At 34.0% G+C, this 26,273-nt stretch overlaps 1 protein-coding gene across 1 annotated transcript; it reads right to left on the minus strand.

Moving 5' to 3' along the window:
* Positions 1-297: 297 nt before the first annotated feature.
* Positions 298-20,189, minus strand: LOC109061831 (monoacylglycerol lipase ABHD2). The gene is made up of 11 exons (XM_042727247.1): positions 19,964-20,189; positions 16,718-16,807; positions 16,319-16,534; positions 13,325-13,500; positions 12,148-12,315; positions 11,558-11,741; positions 9,793-9,885; positions 9,405-9,506; positions 7,717-7,786; positions 7,517-7,601; positions 298-3,797 (listed from the first exon to the last, which is right to left on the minus strand). Exons 3-11 carry the CDS (start codon positions 16,525-16,527, stop codon positions 3,583-3,585), a joined length of 1,302 nt encoding a protein of 433 aa, XP_042583181.1. The 5' UTR covers positions 16,528-16,534; positions 16,718-16,807; positions 19,964-20,189; the 3' UTR covers positions 298-3,582.
* Between the last annotated feature and the right edge of the window lie 6,084 nt (positions 20,190-26,273).

Here is a 26,273-nt window from a genome sequence, read left to right on the forward strand (position 1 = left end):
ATTTTTTTTTTCTGTATTTTTGATCAAATAAATGCAGGCTTGATGAGCAGAAGAAACTTCTTTCAAAAACATTAAAAATAGTAATGTTTCCAAACTTTTGACCTGTACTGTGTATATGTATATGTATATATATATATGTATATATATACACACACACACACACTAACTTGTAATGTCGTTTGGCTGAAAGAGTGTATACCGACATATTTAAAAGAAGAAAAATCAAAATTAAAAAAAATAATAAAAAATATCCCTAATAAAAGATATCTCTACTGGAGAAAAATCACGTAACAGCAATTTATTTTTTTAAACAAGAAAATAATTTATTTCTGGAACACAATAACCATTCTTGTAATAATACATTTTTCGATCACACACCATTGGTTTTCCAAAACAAAAACACAGCAGTGATTGCGATATTATGCTGCATGGGGTTTTGAGGTCATGAAAAATGACACATTCAAAAACCAGCCACCAAACACAATAAACCGTGATGAGGATGTGGGTCTGAATAGCAGGAACAGATTCGATGATCTTCAGTGAATAATCCCTAAAGTGAGATTACAGTGACAATTGGGCAGGGTCAGTCTCAAAGCTTTGTGATTATTCTACTCTATATTCTGCATTTTATTAATACATATAGCCTTTCCCTTTCCTTTTATAATTCCTATTTGTGACTGCAGCATGAATACATTTTCTCTAAATTCCATTTGACACAATATTTTCTGTGAGCTATTCGTCTCAGTTTGGCGTGGAGAAAAAGAGAAAAAAATTCAAAGCGTTATTGCTGATCGTCAAACACATGAAAGTTTCCATAAACCATCATTATATAACAACTAAACACATTTATCTTTTTACCTGCCAAAGCAAGTTTGTTGGTAGTTTTCAGAAGTGTGATATGATGCAAACATTCACATACACCCATTTACAATCATACTTTTGTACATAAGAGAACAAAAATAACATTGAAATTAATGTAAAACACAAAAACAAACTACATTTTGGTTAATGTTTGTAGAAGATGTACAACATAAGCCCGTGTTTTCTGTGCAAAAAGTAAGTGGGAGACATTCTGAAAGGCAAACTGGATTGATTTACAGCAAAAGGCCAAATAGATTCAATCGCCGGAAACAGCCAAACACTGAAACCCAGCCGGGAGCTTTCAGACTCACGTTTACAACACCGTTTTCCAAAGATTCAAGAAATAAGACAAGAATAGTTTCACTAAATACAGAGACTTACAACACAGAACAAAACCTAACAGAGGGGAGGTAAACTCTCTTTCTAGCAACCAACAAATACTAAATCTCTGAATGGGATTTTATAAACTCTTCCAGTTGAGTGTGAAAGTTAACATTTACCTCAGTGCTTTTACACCTCATATCCCACAGGGGGCATCTTTCAAACTGATAACCGGTAAAAAAAAAAAGGGATTATAGGGATTTTTATTATTTTTTATTTTTTATTTTTTTTTGGTCATCGAGTGGCTTGTTCAGTTTTTTTCCCTTGGAAATGCAAATAATACATTTTCTTCCACAGCTGCAGCATGATAATAAATTAATAAAAAGATTACAGAATCTCAAAACATGTCCAGACGTGGCAGAATAATATTTCATAAAAAAAAAAAAAAAAAAAAAAAAAAAAAACATGAATTATTATGATGAAGATTATTTGTATATAACTTTTGGAGATTTACTGAGAAATATAAAGTAAAGTGGGAAGAAAACCATGCCTAAATTGTCATGAAAACAATGTCAAAATGTACAAAAAAAAGAACAAATTACTTTTTTTTTGGTGAAATATTACCTAGCCATTTTGTGAGATTTATATGTATGACAGCTTCCCTGAAACAAAGCAAGTCTAACTGCACTAAAGTGCCGCGTTAAAGTTTTGTTTTTTGAGTCCACACAAGCCTTTGTTCCCTTCAAATTTAAACTGATATATTTTCCCCTCTGCATTAGATTCTTTTAATGGGTAACAAGATCAGTGCCATTTCAGACAAGTCTTGATTCTGACAGTAAAGAAACATAAATGCATCAAGTAATTGCACAAAACAGCAAAATGAAAATGAACAACATAAAGAAAAAAACCTTAAAGGATACTACAGCACAAATCCCTTTAAGTAACCAATTTTCACAGACGTGCACCATGAAGTGAAATGTCTCCCACTGGATCCCAAAATAACACGTTACACAATCTAGAGATCTACCAACTTCAATGGTTTTCCACAAACACCAGTCAATACTGCAGCAACAGCTTGTGCTGCTCTTCAGCGGAATGGGATTTGTCATCTTAAACTGGGTCGTAGTGCTTGTGGGATGTTTTGGTAATCACGAGGGATCATGGAGTTCATTCAAGGCTTCCTCTCTCCCTCTTGTCCTTTCTCATTTCTAGATTTAACGTTGTCGGCTAGTCTCAGATCGTACAGGAAAATGTCATATAAAAGTGCTAAACAAAAATGCATCGACTAGGAATGTGACTTAGATTCAACCGACAAGGCTTCATGAATAATGAAGTGTCACACTATGGTATACTTGACAAGGTCTAGCTAGTTTTAAAATAGGAGTGACATGAATTCTAGTCTGTGCTTAAACGGTTACCAGACCGGAAAACTCAAATATCAAATGACAATATTCACTCAAACAGCGCACCAGTCATATCAATAAGCACATAGTGCCTGCATAACATTCACTTTCCATAAACTCATGTGTTATGTACAGTAAGGTTCGTGTGTCGTTTTAATAAGCCAACTGGGTGAATCTCACAAAAACCGGTCAAGAACATGTCTAGATCATATTTCAATCCAAAAACCAATGAAAGAAGGGATTTATTTTAGTTGAAAAATTAAGCTTATTACATTTGTGCATTGAGAAAATCATGCAATTCTCATTATCTTAAAATAATGTGAAAATTATTTATTATTGTTTATTTATAATAAAGGTATTTTTTGTTGCACTGCCTTTCATTAATGTTGATTTATTGTATTACAGCATTTTGTTAGTGCAACACAGTAAAAGCATGAGGCTCACCACTGAAATAAAGGAAAATATCCCCCCAAAATAACTGAAGTTTACAGAAAATGGCCTAAAATAAAACCAAAACCAAAAAAGGGGAAAAGAAAAGTGCTTATATTTGAATTAAAATGCTGAATATTTTAATTGTCTCAAAAGTACGCTTTGTTTAATGTATGCAAAATATTATCTTTTAATATCATCCAAAAATACATTTTGACTTTGATTTTTGTGAGATTCACCCAGCTCTGCTAGATCCTGTTTAGCAGTGATAAACTTTCAGTTTTCAGTGTCCTAATTAGAGAGCAAGAGATACTGGTTGTACTGAAATAACTACAAACTACAGTAAATGTGAAAAGTTGCCCTCGCTACACACAGGTGATTTGATAGTTTTTTTGGTCATCGAGTGGCATTGTTTTCTCCCGTGGAAAGTCATTACGATTCATGTTGAAAACCATGATAAAAAGAGAAACAAATATTCCCACTGACAGTGAACGCTTGAAGATGGTGGTCCGACCCCTTGTGTGCGTGGTGGAAATGTCGCGTGGAGGTGAAACGGAGATGGGCTCGGTTAGGATTTACTGTCTTGGCATTTGGTTTCGATGGAATGGGCGCCTTGACTTTGGCACGGTGGTTTCTGTTTCTCCCACTGGCAGATGGCATTTGCGTAGCCCACAATGACCTTGTCCATCCAGGTGAGGGGCTGAGGGAACAGCACAGCGCCCTCGAAGAAACCCAGGTGTCCACCGTGCAGCGTCAGAGCGAAGATCACGTTTTCTTTCTTTTCTGGAAGGTGAAAATGAACCAACCAATCTCAGAGTTGTAATACAAGTGACTAATTGCAAAACTCAAATACATATCATGGGAGACCATTTCTGCCACTGAAAAAAAAAAAAAAAAAAAAAGTAACTTTTTTTCTCTTACAATTCTGACATTTTTTTTCTCAAAATTCTGACTTTTCTCAAAAAGAATGACTTTTTTTTCCCCCTCTCAGAACTGCAATTTATATATTTCAAAATTCTTAATTTATAACTCACAACTGCGAATGCAGTCAGCTAGTGTTTGTTATTAGAGCTAAAACTATTCGTTTTTTGTTATCTCAAATAAAGCTGGATAAAAAAAAAATAAAAAATTGCCTACATTGTTTGACTAATATAGTGAAAAAATAATATTGCCTAAATTTAAGTTAAAGCACTAAAATTACTGAACTAAAATAAAAATTCTAAAATAAAATAAATATATTAAAAATGTCAAAGCACATAACAAAATTTCTAAAAATTTGAGTTAAAAAAAAAAACAATATAGTATGAAAACTACAATAGTATAAAAAGAATACCAAAATAACATAAGGGGAAAATAAATGACTTGTTTACGGTTGCTCTTATTGTGCTGCTCACTGATAGCGGTGCAAATATATCTTGAGAGCTGCAGCAAAATCTACCATTTTTACAACTGCAAAATATATATCGTCATACAGCCAAGACTTTGTCTGTTGCAACTGATTGCTACACTTCCTTTGAAGAAGTCATGTTTATCAATCTTTACAACTTATCACACGAACAACAAAACATTCAGGTTTCCACTGCACACCAGATGCTGACATCCTCCTGACACACTGCCACTGAGCAACTATAAAAGGTCAACACTGCAAGAGTATTAAAACCGCTCGAGTCCAACACTCAGAGTTTGTCATAGTTTGCATGACTTTTTTTTGCATGGACACATTATGATTTATATATATATATTAGGGCTGTAATCGTTAACGCCTTAGCGCATGTGATTAATTTTACAATCCTTAACACGTTAAAATAATTAAAAATAATGCAATTAACGCAAAATTACTGAAGCACAATTTCTATTCTAACCCTTTAACCCAATTTTGCTTCTCTGCTTGCGATTAGATCATTTTAAGCCGCTAAACTCCAGGAAAGTTTTCAGTCCAATGATCCAGTAAGTGAACGCATTCAAAAAATCTGTCCAAAACAGCGCTAATAAGAAGGAGTCCAGGCTGATTACATCAGCGATTGCAGAGAGAACAGAGACTCGTTGTGTTTTCAGTGAATTTTTCATTCCAGCGTGTTTCACTTTTAAACACGAGCTCTGTCATATTCTGTGATTGTCTCTGAAGAGCGCGAGCTCTCACAGTTGCGCGCTGTGTGAAGTACAGACTGAACGGATTGTCAACATCCCACTCCTGTTTGGCCAGATGAGACTCAAACTACGTTTTCTCGACTGGATAACCAGTCTCGCTAGTAAAGTTTTGATGGATGAAGGCTGCAATTAAGGTAAAGGCGATTGCGGTGGCGTACAGGAGTCGTACAGTAAGCACGCGAGTCCATTATAATAATGTGTGTATGAGTGGTCTTGACGCACTGATCGCACATTGTATTTATGCAAAGCCACAGACACTTCTGTACATTCACGTTGTTTCCACACACATTCACGATAATGCTTTGATTCGTCATGTGTATGTTGCTGTTTAGTTATTCTGAATGGATCTGTGTGTACTGTAATAGATATGCAGTCAGCAGGCGGTTGGTCTCCATGTGGTCCTGTTCTGTATCACAACTTGGCTTCTCTAAAATGTAAAAAAAAAAAGCTCTAATTTTCTTTTTGGATTTTTCTTTCATATGTGCTTATATGGGCTCCTTATATCATTTGGTTCTTTGGTGTCCTCTTGGAGTTTCCTTTTTTGGAAAGACATCTAAATTTATCTTGAAAAAGCTTGCAGAAAATAAAGATTTTTGAGAATCACCCTTCAATCTTTTGAGATCTCGTCACATCCCTAATATATATATATATATATATATATATATATATATATATATATATATATATATATATATATATATATATATATATATATATATATATATATATATATATATATATATATATACACACACACACATAGCGCAGTCAATCGATTCATAAAAATTAACTAAATCGCACACTTTTCTGAAATTAATCGCGATTAATCCTACCTAACATTAAAGTTTTTAAATAAACTTTTATATTGCAATAATTTCATATTCAATCTTCAAATTAATGTACAAACAACAAAGACGGTAAATTTTTTATATTTGTTTAATGGCATCTTTTTTTATGACTGAAGGCCAGTATCAATGATACCTGATTTCTCTATAAAATTGCCCCCCCTCCTAATATTTAACCATTGATTATAGCCATTCAACATTACAGTATAATTGAGAGCTATCAATTTTAACAGCTATTAAACTTTAAAAAAATAACTTTTAATTTAAGTGAACTTAAAACAATCTTCACATAAACCCATTATAATAAATGTCATATTTACCGGTGCCCTTCATGCCCTTCAGCAGAAATATACAAAAACTGAATTTGAAGTTATCAAATACTAAATTCTAAATTAAATATAGATGAATCCTTAAAGCTATAAAAGTTTTTTTTTTCCTCTTTCTTTCTTTGTCCTTTGATTAATAGACATCACAGCAGCTGGTTATTAATTATTCTGCCTGCTATTACTTTAATAGCTGTCGCTGCTGAACGTGACATGGATCTGACATGCATCATATTTTCTCTCTGTTCTTTTTACCTTTTCTGACCCACTTCAGGTCTTAATGTCTCTATTAATGAGCTGACGAATTAAATCTGGTTAGAGACAGTGCTGGGCAGCTCCAGAACAGCTTTGAAAACCATTTCAGAGACATGTCCTTAAATGCGACTTATATAAAATATATTACATGCATGCACAGTTTTAAGGCAGCTTTAATCGCCTTTTTGGTAACTTCACACCGGCGCCTTTTACACCACTAATATACATACACACACACACACACATACACACATATATACATTCACACACACACGTACATACACATACACACACGCACACACACATTTTATATTGTGTATATATGTGTGTGTGTGTGTGTGTGTGTGTGTGTGTGTGTTTGAACAAATAATGATCTCATGAATGCCAGATGCATGCTGGTGCACATCTATGTGGGGCTCTGGAGGAATTCTGGTTGTTTTTGGCATATGGGGTTATTGCCTAATGTGGAAATAGGCTGTAGGCGTGCTGAAGTGGTAGGAGAAGTGGAGAGAAAAGACTACAAAAAAAAAAAGGTTTCAAATGGAAAAAAGCACTATTAGGTGATGTCTTTAAGGCAAACAAAACTTTCACTATTGCTCAAACAAACTCCAGCCTTACAGCTCCATGCAATCATGTGCATTCAAGTATTTGTTGGGTGCTTTGATCCAATGTATATATATATACTGAAGGAATACATGGAATTTGCACACCAAAAAATTAATTAATTAATTAATTATGCAATACATTATATATTTATTTCAGTCTGTTACTTTATTAAGCAATCAATCTTTTGTGATTTTTTCATATATTCATAGACCACAGTCAAGCAACAATCACATTTTCTTTGGAAAATGTAAAAATGTAGTTGAGGATGGATTCAATTCATCATTTTGTATAATACACTCGCATGAAACTCGGATGGTTGCTATACCTGCGAGTGTGCGAGGAATGGTGAGCAGTGAGTTGTGCACAAGCGGATCGTCACCGGAGTTCACCAGCAGCAGAGGCACATTTATCTACAACACAGAGAGAAGAACTAGAGTCATAAACAGGATGTCACCACATAGATAACAGTATTTCCTTATAGACTCTCTAAAGCTATTCACTAAATAGCAATCTTCTTTTACTCACATTATGAATGTAATGAACACAGCTCTCCTTCTCGTAGTACTCCTTCAGAGAGTTGTGCCCATGGAATTTTCTAGAAAACAAATTGACAACTTGCTATACTAGAAATACACTGCCTGCTAACATACAGCACGTGGAAACTTTTCTACTGAACTTGCATGTAAATAAAAATTATCAGAATTTACAAATTTAAAACATTACCATCAGATATGAAGAACTGATAATGAGCTTTTTTATTTTACATATTTTATTATTCTTAGTTAATTTATAAATTTACTACTCTTTATGTTGTTAATCATTGTTCAGAATACATTACTGTTCATTTAAAGAACATATTAAACTTGATAAGTAAATGCATCGTTCATTGTAACTTAATGTTAGCTACAGGGCTATTTTCATTAACTAACACCATAAAAACAAATGAAACATGTTAGCTAAACAAAAAAAAATATATATTCTATTTCAACCAGTTGCTAATGCAACGTTTCTCATTTTATCAGTTTAACCTGAAGTACTAAAGTAACTAAAACTGAAATGCATAATAACTATATATTAAATATAAATATAATCACTGTGATGATATGATATACAGTGATGATCAGGTCAACACACTCAGGTATAAAAATTCTACATTGATTATAAACAAAAAACAGTACTGGTATCGGAATCGGCCGATACTCAGAATTTTTGGTATTGGATTAGGGCTGTGTATTGGCCAGAATCTGGCAATATGATACATATCACGAATACAGGGGTTGAGTTATGATATGTTGCGATACTGTAAGCAAGACGATATATTGGGATACATCTATCTATCTATATATATATATTAACCAGAACACAGTGGGATTTGTATTTGCATTAATCTGTCCCTGAAACATTCCACGCTACTGAACCACTTTTTGAGCAGTACGAGTAAAGGGGGAACAACTAAGTGCTTGCAGGAGTCAGATTTGACTGATCATGGGTTGAGAGGAGGGATGACCTACTAGACCACGGTGAGGATTTGCTACTCAACAGATACGGAGCTCATTGACAAATATCTTATATCATAAGATGCGCTCCTTTTACACCAGTGCATGTGATCGCGAAATTGAAAGTGAATGTGAACAGCGCAATCGTTCATTCAAATGAGATTTAAATACTCCCCATTGATAGCGGCTCCCTGTTACGTGAAAATAATATGTAATATTAAAATGTTTGCGGGAGTGGGTGTGACTGGACAAACCTTGCAGGAGCGGAACACACACGTTGACATTGTTTTAGGTTCAAAGGTAAGAAGACTGCTATATAGCGGTCGGGATATAAACTCAAAACAAAAACACTGCCTTGAATCTTATATACATTTGTTTTTAAAAAATATCGATATTGCGTTTTTGAGAATCGATACAGAATCGCCAAACAAAATACCGCGATACTCATGTGTACCAATATTTTGTAACACCGCTATATCAGATCAGATCTGAAAAAAATTGGTATCGGTGCATCCCTAGTATTTTATAAAAGCACAAAATCTTTGACAAGGCTAAAGGAAGATTTATTTTCGGAGAACATGATTTAAAATAACTCCTAAAAAAAATAGTACACACTATTCATTCACTGTGTGGTCAATTACAAATCACAAAATGTGTCTTGCGTCTGGTTTACAAGAGAATTAAAAAAAACACATTTAGCCATTTCCCTGCACTCACCTCATGATGTTGTCATCGATCTGCATGAGAGATGTGGCAGTGTAGAGCCGGCTCAGATCCGCATCCACCATTTTAGTGGAGCCCCCTCCGAATAACGCGCCCCTGTTAAACCACAAAATACAACGATTCGCTGACTCTGTTAAATTGACAGCTCAGTAGTTAGATATATATTCTCTTACCACTCAGAAGATAGTAAATTTATCTTGTTTTTGTGTCATCAGAGAAAGCACTAGTGTAAGTTATTCTGAGGTCTCCTAATGGCTTGATTGCAAAAGAACACATGAGCTCAAAACAGTTTCAGCAGAAGAGTGAATATCACAGCCGGCCACTCAACACCACTCCCACCGACATCTGTCGGATTCACCGCTGAGGACAAGATCAACAGTACCTGTGGGACAAAATGATCTTCTTCATGTTGTCGGCCATCAGGAAGTTATAGAAACGACGGCACTGGTCCCACTGCAGAAATGTCTCTTGAGCCCTGAAACACACACACACACAAAAGGATGTTTTCAATGCTATTTAAACTACATAAAATCTGTCTTTCATATGTTTAATGTTTGTAATGTTATGATGACTAAATTCACTTTGAAACAATAGTTTTAAAAGTAAATAAAAATCTATACAGTCATATATTCAGAAAATGTTTTATTTCTATGAAATATTTTTATATATTTACTCCTTAAATTTATTTATATATTTAAATGTATTGTATGCTTTTTATTTACTTTTGACAAATGTTTTAAAGTTTTTATAAATGATATAAAATGTTACCATTAATATATATGCATATTGTATGTATGTTGTGCCGAAAAATGATATTCTATTGAAATTCTATTTAAATTGTATTTATTTTTATATGCCAGATTATTGTAGTCAAGATCCTTTATAATGCATCTTATGAATTTAGCTGGAATTGACATTAAAGGGTTCATGAATATCATATTTATAATTGCATATATAAAAGACAGACAGACAGACAGATTGATAATATAATTAATTTTTACAAATCTTTTTTTAATCCATATATATAAATAATGTATAGAAGCCTTCAGGGGCAGAGAGAAAATGGGCATAAAAAAATAAATGAAAAAAAAAAAGTACACTTTTAACATAAAACAATATCAAAACTATAAAAAATTATGATATGTATGAGCCCTGTAACATAAATTCCAGCTAAATTCATAAGGTGCAATAAAAGGGATCTTGAATATAACAATCTGTCAGATAATCAGGCAGAGCAGATTCGCAGATGCTTTATAGATTCAGTAATCCTGTCTGAAGGCAGAGCTCGACTGTTTGGCAACACACTGACGGCAGTGCCAAGTGTGCCGACGTGCTTCACAAAACCCAGCAGAGCCGCTGGCAAACAGCACAGACAGCAAAGGTGTGGCTTTAGATTTACTGAAGCCCAAACTCATCCACTGCATTCCAGAGCTGCTTCTGCACTGAAACCCACATCACATGCTTATCCACTGACAGCGATGCGAGATGTGAGTTTGTTAGAGCTGTTGCTGTGGTGCTCCTTAATGTTGACATGTCAACATCCTTACAGCCAGTGTGCAAAGTGAGCAATCTCTTTTTTTTGGCTCTACCATAGTAAGCCAAATGTCAAATTAGATATACATATCTCAAGAACTTATCTATAGTAAACTAATAACTAACAACAGTTCTTTGGCTTTGGAGAGCTCACTAGAATGGCCTACTGTTGAATTTTTGTAGTCAAATGTCAAAATCTAATGTGTTGAAATAAAGGTGTTTAACACTTGACTTCCTTTGGGAGGATCCGAACATGCCCTAGAAATTGTTTATGCACTGTTTATGCCGTACCATCAGGTAAGCACTATTTTAGCTAACAGAGATATGCTTATACAAATGTACAAACAGAGTGTTTACTTTGCTCGAGTTTCATGCAACATGCAAATGTCAAGCGGAGGAAGCAGGTGGACACAATACTGAGACCATCTGTGCATTTTAAATCACTAACTACAATGTACACACTGTCAGCAGTGATAAATGGTCCATCTTGGTCCATCAAGCTGGCAGCATTTTTATCTGATCAGTACGCCCATGGCTTCATGGATCCCTGTCGCACTCCCTCTGGAGCAACATCAGGTATTATGTAGCTTCTGTCTGGGAACAGAGTGGCTCACCTTAGTGCACTGTAGCCCTGGCACACGCTCACACAGCACAGAACCCGCTCCTGGTTGGTTCGGTTCTCTCCGAGGAACTTGCACACGATATTTCCCCCCAGACTGAAGCCTACGACAATAAGTTTGCTCTGGGGGTATGTCTTTTTGATGAAACCCACCATTGCTGCAAACTCCCATGTACAACCTATGGAGAGAAACAAAAACAGCAAAACGTTAAAACAGAACATGAAGTTGACTAGTCACCAAAAGTGACTAGTTCAGCATTATAAAATGAATATTTACATCTATAAATTATCTAAATCTGATAAAATATAAAATAAAACATGATAAACCACATTAAAATGGCATCTGAGAACATAAAAACTGATAAAAATAAATAAATAAAATAAAATAATATATAGATGTATGTATTGACAGCAGAGGTGTGGCTTTACGATTTTAAATTATGACCAAACACATGATTTACACAATGTAAAAGATACATGCTTGCATGGATTATTGCTTTATTCAATAAACTGAAAAGTTCCCAATTCATTCACTGTATCCCTTTAAAAATATGAATAAACTCATAATCTATACACGTTTCGTACCATAGGTGAACATGCGAGGAGAGGTAAGCTCAATGTTCGGCAAGGCCCCGAGGTGATTGAGCACAGCACAGCGGTAGCCCTGTTTCTGTGAATGGTCCACAAACGTGCGGATATAGTGCTTTTCACTGTGGTTCCCAATGCCAGGACAGATGACCATGGTGACGTCCTCTGTCAAACCAACACAAAACATTAAGAGCACCTGCTATGGAAGCCATTTCACACATAGACAGATGAATGCAAAGTACGCAGACAAATGTTTGAGTTGCTCAACATTATCATACTGTTTATCTTTTCTTTTCCAGGTAATGTGTCACAATATTTGCTTAGAGCAAGCAAATGCAAAATACATAGTTTGTACTGTATAACAACATAGCTGCAAAAGTTCTACTTTCCAACACACTGACATTGCAACAGTACGGAAGATGCATGTATTTATTTCAATTACATTTTTTCTGTTATTTTCTGTGCTATGTTTATCTCAAAATTGACTCTTAAAAACATCCATGGTCTTATTTTGAGCAGTTCTTTGGTTTGTTATTCCAAATTATTAAAATGTCTTTGTCATAATTGCCATTAATAATTTTAATTTTAAATGTGACTTTTCTCTAAACCAGCTTTTTTCAAGTTGAAAATTCTTTTTTATGCAAAACTGCATCTTTTTTATCCTGCATTTCAGATTTTTTTCTCTCACAATTGTAATTTCCTCACAAATCTGACGTCATCTTGAAATTTGGACTTTTTCTCAGAATTCTGACTTTACAAATCACAATTCTACTTTTATTGTTTAAGCCACAATATAAGAAAATAAAAAAGGTATTTATTAGTAATATAGTACAACAATACCAAAAACAATAATATTGTTAATAATTACAGACTAATTATCTATTGTATTACCTTTTTTTCTATGATCTTTTTAATATTTTTATTTCATAGTGTAAATAAGCTTTCACTAAAAAGGTCACATTACATAAAAGCAAAATGGCATTTCATATAGATAAGCATTCCTGTAATTAATCCCTCTTCTTCAGAATGATGATCAAGCAAACTTTTTAAATCATTTAAATGATACTTCCCTCCTTGAACCTGAATGACAGACTGTCATTTATCAGGTTTCCACACAGGAGTGTAGTGTTACGCTCTAGTTAAGACTAAATAAACCCAACTACGTGGCACTGACCTCCGGACTGATGATCAGCCAGAGGTTCAAAGAGGTCAAAAGTTGCCGTGGCTCCATCCTGCATGGGCAGATACTTGCGCAGGCCGAATGGGTGCGGTGAACTGACCCGACCCAACTTTCCATAGAGGGCCGTCTGCAGATGACCACTTTTACCCCATAGTAGAGGAGGAATGTACCTAGAATATCAAACAATTATTTAACAGCCTATTAAAAATGCCTTTAGAAACAACATTTTATGTTGGATAATTTCTGTAAAATTCACACTATGGATGTTCATTCTAGGGTTGGGCGATGTCTACAAATTTGGCATCGGACGATGTCTACAGTGAAACATCGCGATGGCCGATGACATCGGCAGGAGCGGGAGGCGGGGGTTGGGGTGTGGATGTGGAGGGGGATGTGTGTGTTTATATGTGGATAGCAGGTGTAATGTGTGTAAATATTTTCAAAATGTATACATGCAAGTGTGTGTATTTATACACACACAGTACACACACATTTTGTAAAATTTTATTTTGCATGCGATTAATCGCGATTATTAGTGATTCATCTTTTGACAGCACTAGTTTTGACACATAATTCACTGTCCATTTTGAGCTGTAACATTCCCTAAAAAAAAATAAATCACTTAGACATCCAGACCACTTAAACAACGTTCGTTTGCACAAAGTGAGCCTAAAAACAGAAGCAAACAAAATCCACAGAGTGCCTTCATTCCCTTCTCACTGTCACTGTGATCTATTCCACAGCTCCTTGGGTTTTACATAACATACTCTCACGAAATAACCTCAAGCGTAGCTACATCACCAGTGACTATTACATGTGATTATCCTTAAAATATCGGTTATGAGATGTAAGGAATGAAAGCTGACCTGGTTTAATCTGCTCACAATGACACGGTCAAATAAGAAGACAAGAGGATCAGTGCAAAGAGCTTTACCATAAAAAACATGTCATTTGAGGTGAGTTGAGATCAGAAAACCCTAGAGCAGATAAATTAAGCAACACAAACATCAACACAATGCAAACTTGCTATAAAAAAAACCAGGTGCATCTCTGGAATGTTGACAAACGAGGCTTAAGCATTACTTGACTAACAACAGAACCGACTGGAATCAGGCTTTTTTTTTTGTTCCCTGTACTGCATCTTTAGCCATTCCTCTCTTTGTTGATTGAGCTGCAGTCATCCGCAAGCATAAAAGATAATAAAAAAAAAAAAAAAAAAAACGCAGCACGCAGCGGCAGAGCCGCGTTGGTGTGACACGCCTAATAATGCTCCAAAGTCCAGACCCACAATGCATCATCACAGGCATGAGCGACTATTATCAGTGCTTGACAAAATAACCTTCAGATCTTCAAACTCTGAATGCTCTAAAGTGCTTGTTTTCTTAAAAGCCATTTTACTGGAAAATCCTCCAGCAAAACAAACATGGGAAAAGTTAATTGTGCCACCAAGGAGATAAGGATGTACAGAAAATGGGCTGTGTGTCTCGATTGATCTCTTGGCCCCTAGTGTAGTAGATGTACTGGAAAATGATGATTACATAACCAGCCGGGAGTCACTTTGGATTACAAAAGAAACACCCACCCACACTGTGCAACAGACATATGCGATGCATATCACAACTTCTGAGGTCAATGTGTGCAAAACAGCCTCCAGAAGAAACGTTTCTCATTTTAATTGCAGATCGTGATCTAATACAAGAAAATGAACGTTAACCATCACGTGGAATTGAAACCAAGAATAACAAAGGGTTGATAAATTAGCCAGTCATGTGTGTTACACACTTAACAATGGCAGTGCAGGTATATAAACATTTCTGCAGATGTTTTTGAAAAGGCATGCTTTGTCTTGGCCTCAAGTGTAAACAGTATAATAACCATATGTTGTTACAGCTAGCAATAAACTCCTGAAGCATTACCTCACTGTTTTCATAAACTGTTGTCATGCAATCTGAGCATGGAAATGACTATTTTTCATGAAAAAAAATAAATTGTATATTAAACACCTTCCAAGAATGTATCAAAAAGCATTCAACAAAAGCATTCAAAATACCACTAATAAACAGATTGGTATGTGTTTTATAGCACATTGCAGGAAACAGACTGTACGGTTTTTTTCATCTATAAAATTACCCTATCATGTTTTTAAAGTTTAAACTTTATGTTTGAAAGTAATGTTAAACACTGTGCTGTGGTAATGGCACTTTACCAGAAAGTGTGAATTCTGACACTTTCAAACTTCATTTAGAAGTGTCTAAGCTGTAGCCAAACAACAGATGAACTCATGCAAAATTGCTCATTTTGTATGAGGGACAATGCCGTTTTCTCTTCTCCCTACCTTGCATTATAGTTTAGATGGTTGCACCTGTACATTTCGTGTTTTTGAGGAGTGACCTTTACAAAAAAAAAAAAAAAAAAAAAAAAAAGTACTGAGGTACAGTGCAGTGTTGTTATTGATAACTAAAACTGTAATTTAAAATCTATTTAAATATATTTGAACATATGATTTATTCCTATGATGACAAAGCTGATTTTTCAGCATCATTACTCTAGTCTTCAGTGTCACATGATCCTTCAGAAATAATTCTAATATGCTGATTTCATTCTCAAGAAACTTTTCTTGTCATTTTCAAGACCACTGAAACAGCTGAAAACAGTTCTGCAATATATTTTCAGGATTCTCTGGTCAATATAAAGTTCAAAAGAACTGCATTTATTTGAAACAGAAATCATCTGTAACATAAATATTATGTCTTTACTGTTACTTTTAATCAATTTACTGTTCCTGCTTAAAAAAAAAAAAAAAAAAAACGGTAAAAGAACAGTAGAGAATATTTATGTAAGAGATTTTGGGAACGCTGCATTAGTCTTAGCAACCATGTTCTAAAAGCAGCACAGCTTCAGGAACAGCCTCTAAGCTATTCTGAGATGAGGTTTACTCAGTAGACACAGTAAGTGCAGTGAAATGATAAACTGAAGTGTGCTACTCACTCTTTGGTCAGAATAGGACAGGACTTGAGCAGGAAGTGGTTGAGTGTTGTATCCTGGTAAGTGAGGTCTGGTGGAGCTGTGGGACTTTTCAAGTTTAGACACCGGACGATGACATAGAGAACTGTGGCCACCGCCGCCAACTTCATGCCATCAAACATCGCCGGCATCTCCGGCGCCACCGTGTACACCTCAGAATCGTGAGTGCTCATATTTGTGCTGAAAATAAACAATAACAGATGACTGATGCAATGCTTCAGTAAACTAAAATACAATAAAGCACATTCTAGAAAATCACTTGGCATTAGTATCTATGAGCAAGATCTGGTTTAAACTATTGCAATGTTCTGTCAGACAATATAAAGTGGTTAGCTGATAACAGAAACTGATGGAGTCACTTACTTTGTAAGTTAAATGGGTCTTGGAATGCGATCTTGTATTGTCTGATATTATGGGTGTGGACTGTGCGTCACAGTGATCAGGTCAATTTCTCTAAGGAAGGGAAAGAAGGAATGGTTACACTTACACGTAACAGAAACGATAAGAGTAGATAAGATTGATTACGTAAACTAACAGTGTTAAGTACAAAGCCCATATTAAAGGGACACTCCACCCCAAAATGAAAATTTTGTCATTAATCACTTACCCCCATGTCGTTCCAAACCAATAAAAGCTCCGTTCATCTTCAGAACACAATTTAAGATATTTTGGATGAAAACCGGGAGGCCTGTGACTGTCCCATAGACTGCCAAGTAAGTCACAGTGTCAAGGTCCATAAAAGGAATTGTTGAATAAAGTCGTTATTTTAGTTTTCTTCGCTTACAAAAAGTGTTCCTATCGCTTCATATAACCCAGATTGCACGTCTGATGGCAGATGGAGTATTCTGACGACGACTTTCATACCTTGACACTGGTATTTATTTGGCAGTCTATGGGACAGTCACAGGCCTCCCGGTTTTCATCCAAAATATCTTAATTATGTTCCGAAGACGAACGGAGCTTTTACGGGTTTGGAAAGACATGGGGGTGAGTGATTAATGACAAAACTTTCATTTTGGGGTGGAGTATCCCTTTAATAACCTAACTACTTGTGGCATATTAAAAGAGTATTTCACCCCAAAATGGCAGTTTTCAAAGTTTTTTGGTGGAACACAAAGTAGTTATTTATAACAAAATGCCTAAGCTGCTCTTTTCCATACAATGAAAGTGAAAAGTGACAATGGCTCAGGGTTATTTTACTTATCTATAAAACTAAAACCAGTAAAAACATTTTTGTAAGTAAAATCTAATACAAAAAAAACTACTTTAATTTCAGTTGCCAAGACAAAAATTCTCAGCTTGATTTAGGTTAACTTTATGCAATAAAACAAATATAATAAACAAGGAATAAAAAAAATAATAAAAAAAAACTATATAGACATTTAAACATTTAAAATTATTAAAATTAAAAATTTATATAACTTAAAATTAAGATGAAAAATAAAAAAATGATTTAAAATAATAATAAAAACTATTAGAATATCTCAGTGATACTAAAATAACACTGCCATGGCTGTCAAGTCAGATTTTTGTTGACTATCTCATTATATGGCTTCAGAAGACAGACATTCTTTAAAACAGAAATATAGGCCTGAAATGACATTAAAGTGAGTTAATAATAACAATTTTCATTTGTGGGTGAACTATCGCTTTAAGACTCATCTATTAGCATTAGCAGTTGAACTGAATGCTTTCCTCAAATGATCCCAATAAGGTTTCTTCATGACATTAATGTATTAAATGAGGACTAGAGAATTCACAGCATTTAAGTGTTGAATCTGACTCATGCTTCTAAATAAAGAGGAAGTTTAAGAGAATCATTAAACTAAATGAAATGAAAAATAAAATTCTTGATTTTAATTAGATAATGTTAAGGCAGTGTACGTTATCCAGCCCGGCTAACAAGAGAAGACTTCAATTTTTAATTGTGAGGAAATGCACCTGTCAACTTGATTCTCCGAGACCATGCTCATTTCTGTTTTAACATGCATGAAGTTTAATGGACTACATGAGAATTGTGTCCCCTAATTAAATGAGGAAGACTGGACTTCTTTTGTATCCATCCATGAGTTTGTGCTTTGTGAAATTAATCTGAATTAATTAAATCAATGCAACAGTACATTACAAAACAATTACAGCCAACAGAATTCACTTCATTGATGAAGTTAATCCACGACAAACCAAATTTGTCTAATCTCATACAAATTTATTTGAGAGCAAGAATCATCTTGAGAAATCGAATAAAATATATATTACATACAGTACTGTTTGACTTTAACAGCAAACATGATTACATAATAGGTCGGTAATTAACTTTCAAACATGAGTGTCATGAAATATGGATTTGTATAATGTTCATACAATGCATATTTAAATCTTCGTGAATAACTGCTATGCTTAAATACAGAGATTCTCATGAAACCTATCCAGAAAAAAGCCAGGGCATATTTCACTTCAAAATCAAGGAAAAATAATAATAATAACTTTATTTATTTTTTTGTATTTTTATTTTTTGCATTAATGAAATAGTATTACTGTTTTATTAAAAATGTTAATTAGACTTTATATTTTTGCTTTTATCTGTATATTTATTATTGTGTTATTTAATATATATATATATTTAATTTTTAGTTTATTAATTTTCTTGTGCATTTCTGTTTTTTTATTATTATTATATTTTAGTTTGTTTCAGATGTCATTTGTTTTACTTTAAGTAACAACAAAAAAAAAATCAGGTTTTAGTTTATTTAACTATAATTAACCCCGTTTAGGATTATAATAAATATGAATTTTAAAGCACCTATGAATCATGGTAGCATTTGTTGCATTGCTTTATATCAATTTTAAAGTCATTGTATAACAGTATTCATTTACTGTAATGGAGTAATAAAACTACCATATTATGTAATAAGACGTATCATTAAAAATAATAGAAATACTAAAAGCAATCAGTCAAGTTTGGATTACAATAATGAGAATGGAGGGATAAAATCTGATTCATTTTCAAAGTAATAGTGCCAAATCTCATTTATATATATAACCTGGACATCCTCTTGACCGCTTTCAGAAGAATGACCCGGACATAAGATTACAACCCATTGATTATGATCATAAATGATCAATATGTTAAATACCAACGAGTAATATTAAAGTAAAGCATATAAACACACTTCATGATGATATTTTGATGATCGTGACAGTGTGCAGATGATTCCTGCAGAAACAGGCCCAGCATCTGGCTTTACTTCAAAACACACTCACAAACTGACATATCCAGTGCTTATTATATTCATACACAGTGTGGATATCCATGTCTGCGGAAAACAAGCGGCACTGCAGATGTCAATCATCTGCCCATCATTTACACTCACACTATTGTGATGGATAACGTTACGTATATATATGACACATATACAAATATCTACTTAAGACAGCTCTACTCAAGACTAAACACCAGGCTATCATGACAATACAGGCTGTTATGTTAAAAATAGCTGAATAGCATTTATATTATCAGAATAAGCAGGAAAAAGAGACTACACCCAACACACACACACACACACACAATTAAAAAAACGCAACGATTCAATGCAGATGAAAACATCATACCTCGTATCGATCACAAACAGCTCCGTTTTCCTGTATCGGTCAAATGTAGATTTGTGCTCTGTCATTAGGACACAGTGTGTTTATTTAGCGTTGCATTATCCGTGGTCCTTTCTAGCATTTTCTTCCCTCCTCGGCTGCAGTGCTGAGTGCTCATCTATGGACAGACATAGGTGCAACCGCACTTCCTGCTTTACACGAGCTCATTTACATATCGCGCTCTCTATTGGCTTATATAAACTGTTGCGTCATGGAGCACTGCCTCCTATTTTATAACAACGCTACGAGCGCACGTTACAGCAGGCGTGCATGTAATAATTAGAGCTTACAGGGGTCCAGACCTGTTTTTATTAGCATATGAGATCAGTGGCACCAGCGCAACTTAATTCAACAGATGGTGGCGCCAGAATATGGTAGCGCTAGGGGTGGGGTATTAAAAATAAATATAATTTAATCATAAAATTACTGTTTTTTTTTTGCATTAATAAGCGAATGTAATATTACTCATTACTAAAATAATATTGTTAACAACATATTTCTGCTTTATCATTTGACCAAAATCCACATTGGATCGCAGTCAAGTTATTACAAACACTCAATAGTGAGTGATAGTGACATTCAAGTAGAAGTGTTGTATTATTCTCATTAATTGTCATATGTAGCTTGAACTAATTGTTATTTCTCCGTCACCCATATATGATTATATTTCATAATGTACTTTATTAAATCACATAAGTTTGTAAGAAATTTGTAAGTTTGTAAATTTCCTTTTTATAGTAATATAATGTACCACATGCAGATCAGAGGGATGTGGGTGGGATGTAATGCCAGAGTAAAGTACAGCCACAACTTACTCAACTTTTTCCTGACAAAATCAATATAATGCAATACCATACTCCATATTCCAAGCTTGCCTGCTGCACTGGGGCATTTCATGCATGTGTGAGTCGTGGAAAATATGAAAATAAATCTAGGAGTTATTTGATTGCTGGATTTTAAATCAGCGGGATTGAGGCATCAAAAAGGCTTAATAAATAAATAATAATAATAATTTTTAAAAACTGAATCTAGTAATACACATATTTAACTATTCAAAATATGTATTGGTCTGTCGCGGGTAATTCTATTTAATTTTTTACACAATTTTTTATTAGAAGTTGGATGCATTTTTCTCAGTCCTTGTGGTTTTTATTTTAAAGTTTTTTTTGGTTTAATGGTAATGGTTGGTTTAATGGTTATTTTTATAGTTTATTTTATATATTGATTATATAAATAGTTTTTTTTTTTTGTTGTATTTTTTCTTTTTTTTTTTTATTTTTTTTTTTCAGTTTAAAGGCAAATCAAAGCTCAAACTTAGCAATTTTCTATGATGCAATTTATTAAACAATGGGATAAATTTTGGACCAAACTTAATTTAAAAAATTGTGTTTTAACTTTATTTTTTAAAGAAAAAACTATTTAGTAACAGGAATGAAACAGGGTAACAAGAATGAGTTTCCATTATATTAGTATACAGATTTGACTACACATGTGAGGTGTTAATGCCGCACTGATAAGTGAAAGTGTTGAACATTGACTAGCGAGCTGATCTCACTGCTAAAAAAGGCCAAATCATGTTTCTATTTCAATCTAGTGGTCTGCAGAGGTTTTTGTTAGGGTCATGTTTAGGGGTAAAGGATGGATTATGAGCTAAAATATAATATAATATATTAATTTTGAATAAATATTAAATTAAAATCGCTATTAAAAATAATAACTTTAAAAAAAACTTAACAAATAATATCTGTTCAGTTGTTCTGTGGATATTGTTTTCTTATATCGCAGCTCACACTCACACATGCCATTCCATATGAGTCTAATACATAATTGCCACAGGGCAGAAATTTTGCAGGAATGTAATATAAACCAACAATACAGGAACAACCATAGGTTTTTTTTCTGGGCAAAAACATTTTCTCAGTGTGGACAGAGGCCAAAATATTGAGAAAAATATGAATTTTCAAATTTATCTAGATTAATATAGATGTAGCCTAATATTTACATTAATAAATCTGATGACACTACTCACTCCTGTTACTTTTACTCAGTTACTATATATATAAGTATAGGATAAATTAGTATATGAGTAACAGGGCTGGAAGTAACAGGATTGAGATTGTAGGATAAAATTAGCAAATGCATATTATCTAGCCACATGGAGTACATGTTAATAATACTTTAAAGTTAATTTTAATGCATGTTTGTACCTATAATCTCCTGGGGATAGAAACAGCACCCATTCGGTGGAATGTTTACTTCTTGGTAATCACATTGGGAAGCATGGAAATTTACTTTTATTAACAACAGTTAATAATTTTTATATAGAAAATTAATTTACTCTACCATTATTCTTCTATGGTATTATACAGAACCGACCGACAATTTTAGTGATTATAAAAGGAACACTCTTGATCTGCGATTCAGTCACAAATTAAAGAAAAGAGTGGTGTTTTGTAACTTGTCTAACTTAAAGTTCAAAACTTGGACTATATTTGATTTCTTGACAATTTTATATTTTATATAATGATTTTATCATTTCAAAATATTAAGCAAATGGTGGAAATGAATGACTAATAATAATAATAAGCCATCTCTTGGTTTTAATGGTTATTTGGTGCATTTTCTTAATTTTACATGAGTGTTTGTTTACCACAAAACTATATTTTGGTCATCCCATTATAAATAACATTTACACTGGAGTGTTAAAGTGCTGGAAATAGTTGTGTGGAATACTTGAAACTCATAGAAAAGTGTTTGAACTTGTACAAACCCTGAAATTAATGATGCAATTTCTGCTACAACACCACGGTTACAGTAGAATTTGCAGAATTTCAATTCTCACTAGATCTCACAGTGAACTTATTTATTCTGCAGCAAGTTCAAACGCTTCTCACAGGATCTCAAACCCAAAGAAGACTTATCCACGCCTTTCTAAAAAGCCTCATCAAACCACTCCCCCACATACCAACATCACTGTGTTGGAAGATTTGAATAACACCACCCCATGTTTACGGAAAGAAGGCGTAACTTCTCGTTGTAGTGTTGTTGGCACCACCGCCATGTCGTGGAGATGCTGTGTGTTTCCAAATATGGTAAGGGGCGTAACATTTCTGTCACACGCTTGAGGTGTTCGGCCAATCACAACGCACTGGGATATCTGGCCAATCAGAGTACACCAAGCTTTTCAGAACGAAAAAATTGAGGCATTTCAGAAAGGCGGGGCAGAGAGGAGCAACAATAATGTACAGTATGTGGAAAATAATGTGTTTTTTGTAACCTTCGTGTAAACACATTGCATTACACCAAATAATGTTCTTTTTAGCATCGTCATATGACCCCTTTAATCGATGTAATGCATTGTGGAAAAGTATTTTGTGCACAACTTGAACAAACTACTGTTAGCTGTGTGGGCATTAACAATATTGTTAAAAGTTCTTGTTTATAATCGATACTAATATGGTTTCTTGTTGTCAAGATCTTTATGTGTGATGTTAATGCATGAGTTTCATTTTATTTTAAGCACACTTTCCATCCAATAAATGTGCTCGATTACATTTTAATAAACAAAATATCAGCTTTAAAATTCTGCCAAATTTTTAAAACAATAAATTCAACAATTCAAAATACCTCAAACAATAAATACCTCTTTAATGCAGCATGAGCGATTACTTTAGCGTGTGAATCCATTGTATTTTTCTCTTTACTATTATATTTCGAAATTAACATGAATGATCATCAAAAAGTATAAGATATAATACAGCTTACTGAAATGTCTCTTGGCTCAATGGCTCATTCAGTGTTTCAAACAGCAGAAAACATGTAAATCTTAAAACAATGCCAAGTAACAACAAATCAACATCAGAATACCCATTTGGTGTCCATAAGCTCATCAGTCAGCTAGAAAAATAACTATAAAGAGAAGCATTTTGCTAAATGTATGCACTATATTATATATTCATATTTTCAATTACCCCTTTGTCTACAGTATATGATAAGAAACAAATACAAGGAGCTAAAGATAAAATTCAACATAAATTGCATGTTACTAATGAAGAAAAACAAACTGGATGAGTGCAAGACATATGACATCATTTATAGGATGGATTGAGGAGGAGGCCAAACTACACTCATTGGCCAAGTGATGCTGACATAGTTATGGTCAGTGATATTGGCACAGATTCTGTGTAATAAACAGTTCTTTGTTGATTCTATTAGGATTTTTCAAAAAAGTTATTGTACTGTTTTTGACTTTTAGGCACTTGAGAATTTTCTTTTTATACAATAGTAAGAAATCTAGGTTTGTTAAATCTCGGGTATTTAAGTCATTTTAAGATAAATAACATTCTGTGATAACAAATTGCAATGAGGTGGTCGTTTTGCAAAAAGGTGGACACAGTTCTATTCATAACAGTAGACCTGCTGGTCAAGAAGTGACAGGTACAATAAAAAAAAAGGTAGAGACAGAGATATTTGTAGAAAATGAAGAAAAGTAAAAAGGGAAGTGAAGGTGCAGTTTCAGAGACAACCTTTAATTATTTTCCAGGGCCCCAGACCAAGGATTTAGACCTCTTTATGTGATGGCCATTTAAATAGTTATTTATTTAAATAGCCCCTAATAAGTAAATATTAGCATACCTTATGTGTCTGAATTACTGTAAGGTACTAATATATCCCTATTAGTGGTAAATTGTAAATTTTTGCCTCTTTTTTTCTGTGTGGCCTGGATGAGTGTGAGATTTCCCGGCCTCACAGTCGCACTTTTTAACCGTTAATGTAAGGTTAGACAGTTTTGATTTTTCATTTGATTTGCCATTACAATGATGATGAATGTGGGGAAAACTGCTAAAAGAAACGCGTGAGGAGTTTGAGGAATGGTATGGGAGATTCAAAAGACATGAGAACTTCCTTCAAGAGAGTTTATCATTATGCCCAGCTATCAACCTGACTGGAGGGAAGAGATTAGAGACAAATCAAATCTAAGACCCAAGTCACATTGCGTGGGGAAAAGAGCATATTTAAATGGAAGAACTTCAAAGACTTATTCAAAAAGAAGCTGCAATGGTGGGACATGTTACCCCAAAAGTAGCCTACCTCCACGTGAATATCAGGTCTTGTATTTGGATATACTGAAGAAGTGGCCTATAAGAAGTCTGCTTGTGGAAGAACCAAATGAGCTTGAAAACTGCATGATCCAGAGCCATACCACTGAAATACATTTAGTGAAGACTGTGATGATCGAAAGACATTTGAAGACAGTGAGGCTGGTGAAGACCAGAGAGCTGCTGCAGCTGCAGCTTCTGATGATGATGAAGAATATTACTCATCAGAAGAGTAAAGCTCAGCGCATAAACGTGCACTTGAAAAGTAGTGCATAAGAAAGTTTATATGTATGTACCAGATCTCATCAGAAGTGCATAAAGTAATATTCAGGCAAATTGGGGCATTTTTTTCCCCCAGTGAGTTGACTGGAAAAAATATCCCAGATAATCTGAGTTAACCCTAGATAAGGTTTTGTTGTCCACTGTAACGTTAAACAAGTGGAAGACAAACTGACAATATTCACTGTAAATAAGCACTTTCTATATATAAATCCACTTTAAAAAAAAAAATCTTTACTGTGCTTGTGTGTGAAAAATATAAATTTCAGTCTTAATAAATTATTTGTTTGCTTTAGAGATTAATTGAAATATATTTGGTCTCTTGCTTTCCATCATTTGATGCCATTTGGACGTTTTAATTTTTTTTTTTTATTAAATAGAAGATCATTGTTTTAAGATAATTATGAAACTTAAAATAATAATTATTTATTAGAAATCATAACAGTGTCTTGTTACTGTATTTGGTCAATATACCTCTCCACTGTTTCTTTTCTTACAGAAACACAAAATAGCTTTTTATCGCCATCTTGTGTTAGTTTAAACTAAATATAGTTGTAGGGACAATATCGACCCTGGCAAAAAGTGGTGGGGACATGTTCCACCCGTCCCACCCGCAAATTACGCCTATGGTTGGAATCGATATAGTGTTGCTTATAATTTAACCAAAGATCCAGTGGTCCAGCCAGGAATCGTGTTTTCTGACATTTATATGTGCCTGATTTCGTCGCCAGGGAAATACATTAGCAAATTTTCCTTTGAACGCATTTTGTAAAAAAAAAAAAAACTCAAATATTTATATATGTGAATAAGTGAATAGATATATGTGTATTTTTATTTATTTTTAAGATTTTTAAGATGAAACTTCAATGTTATTGTGTTGGCAATGTATGCCTCTG

Source organism: Cyprinus carpio, chromosome B7, assembly GCF_018340385.1.
Source record: "Cyprinus carpio isolate SPL01 chromosome B7, ASM1834038v1, whole genome shotgun sequence".
Taxonomy (NCBI): domain Eukaryota; kingdom Metazoa; phylum Chordata; class Actinopteri; order Cypriniformes; family Cyprinidae; genus Cyprinus; species Cyprinus carpio.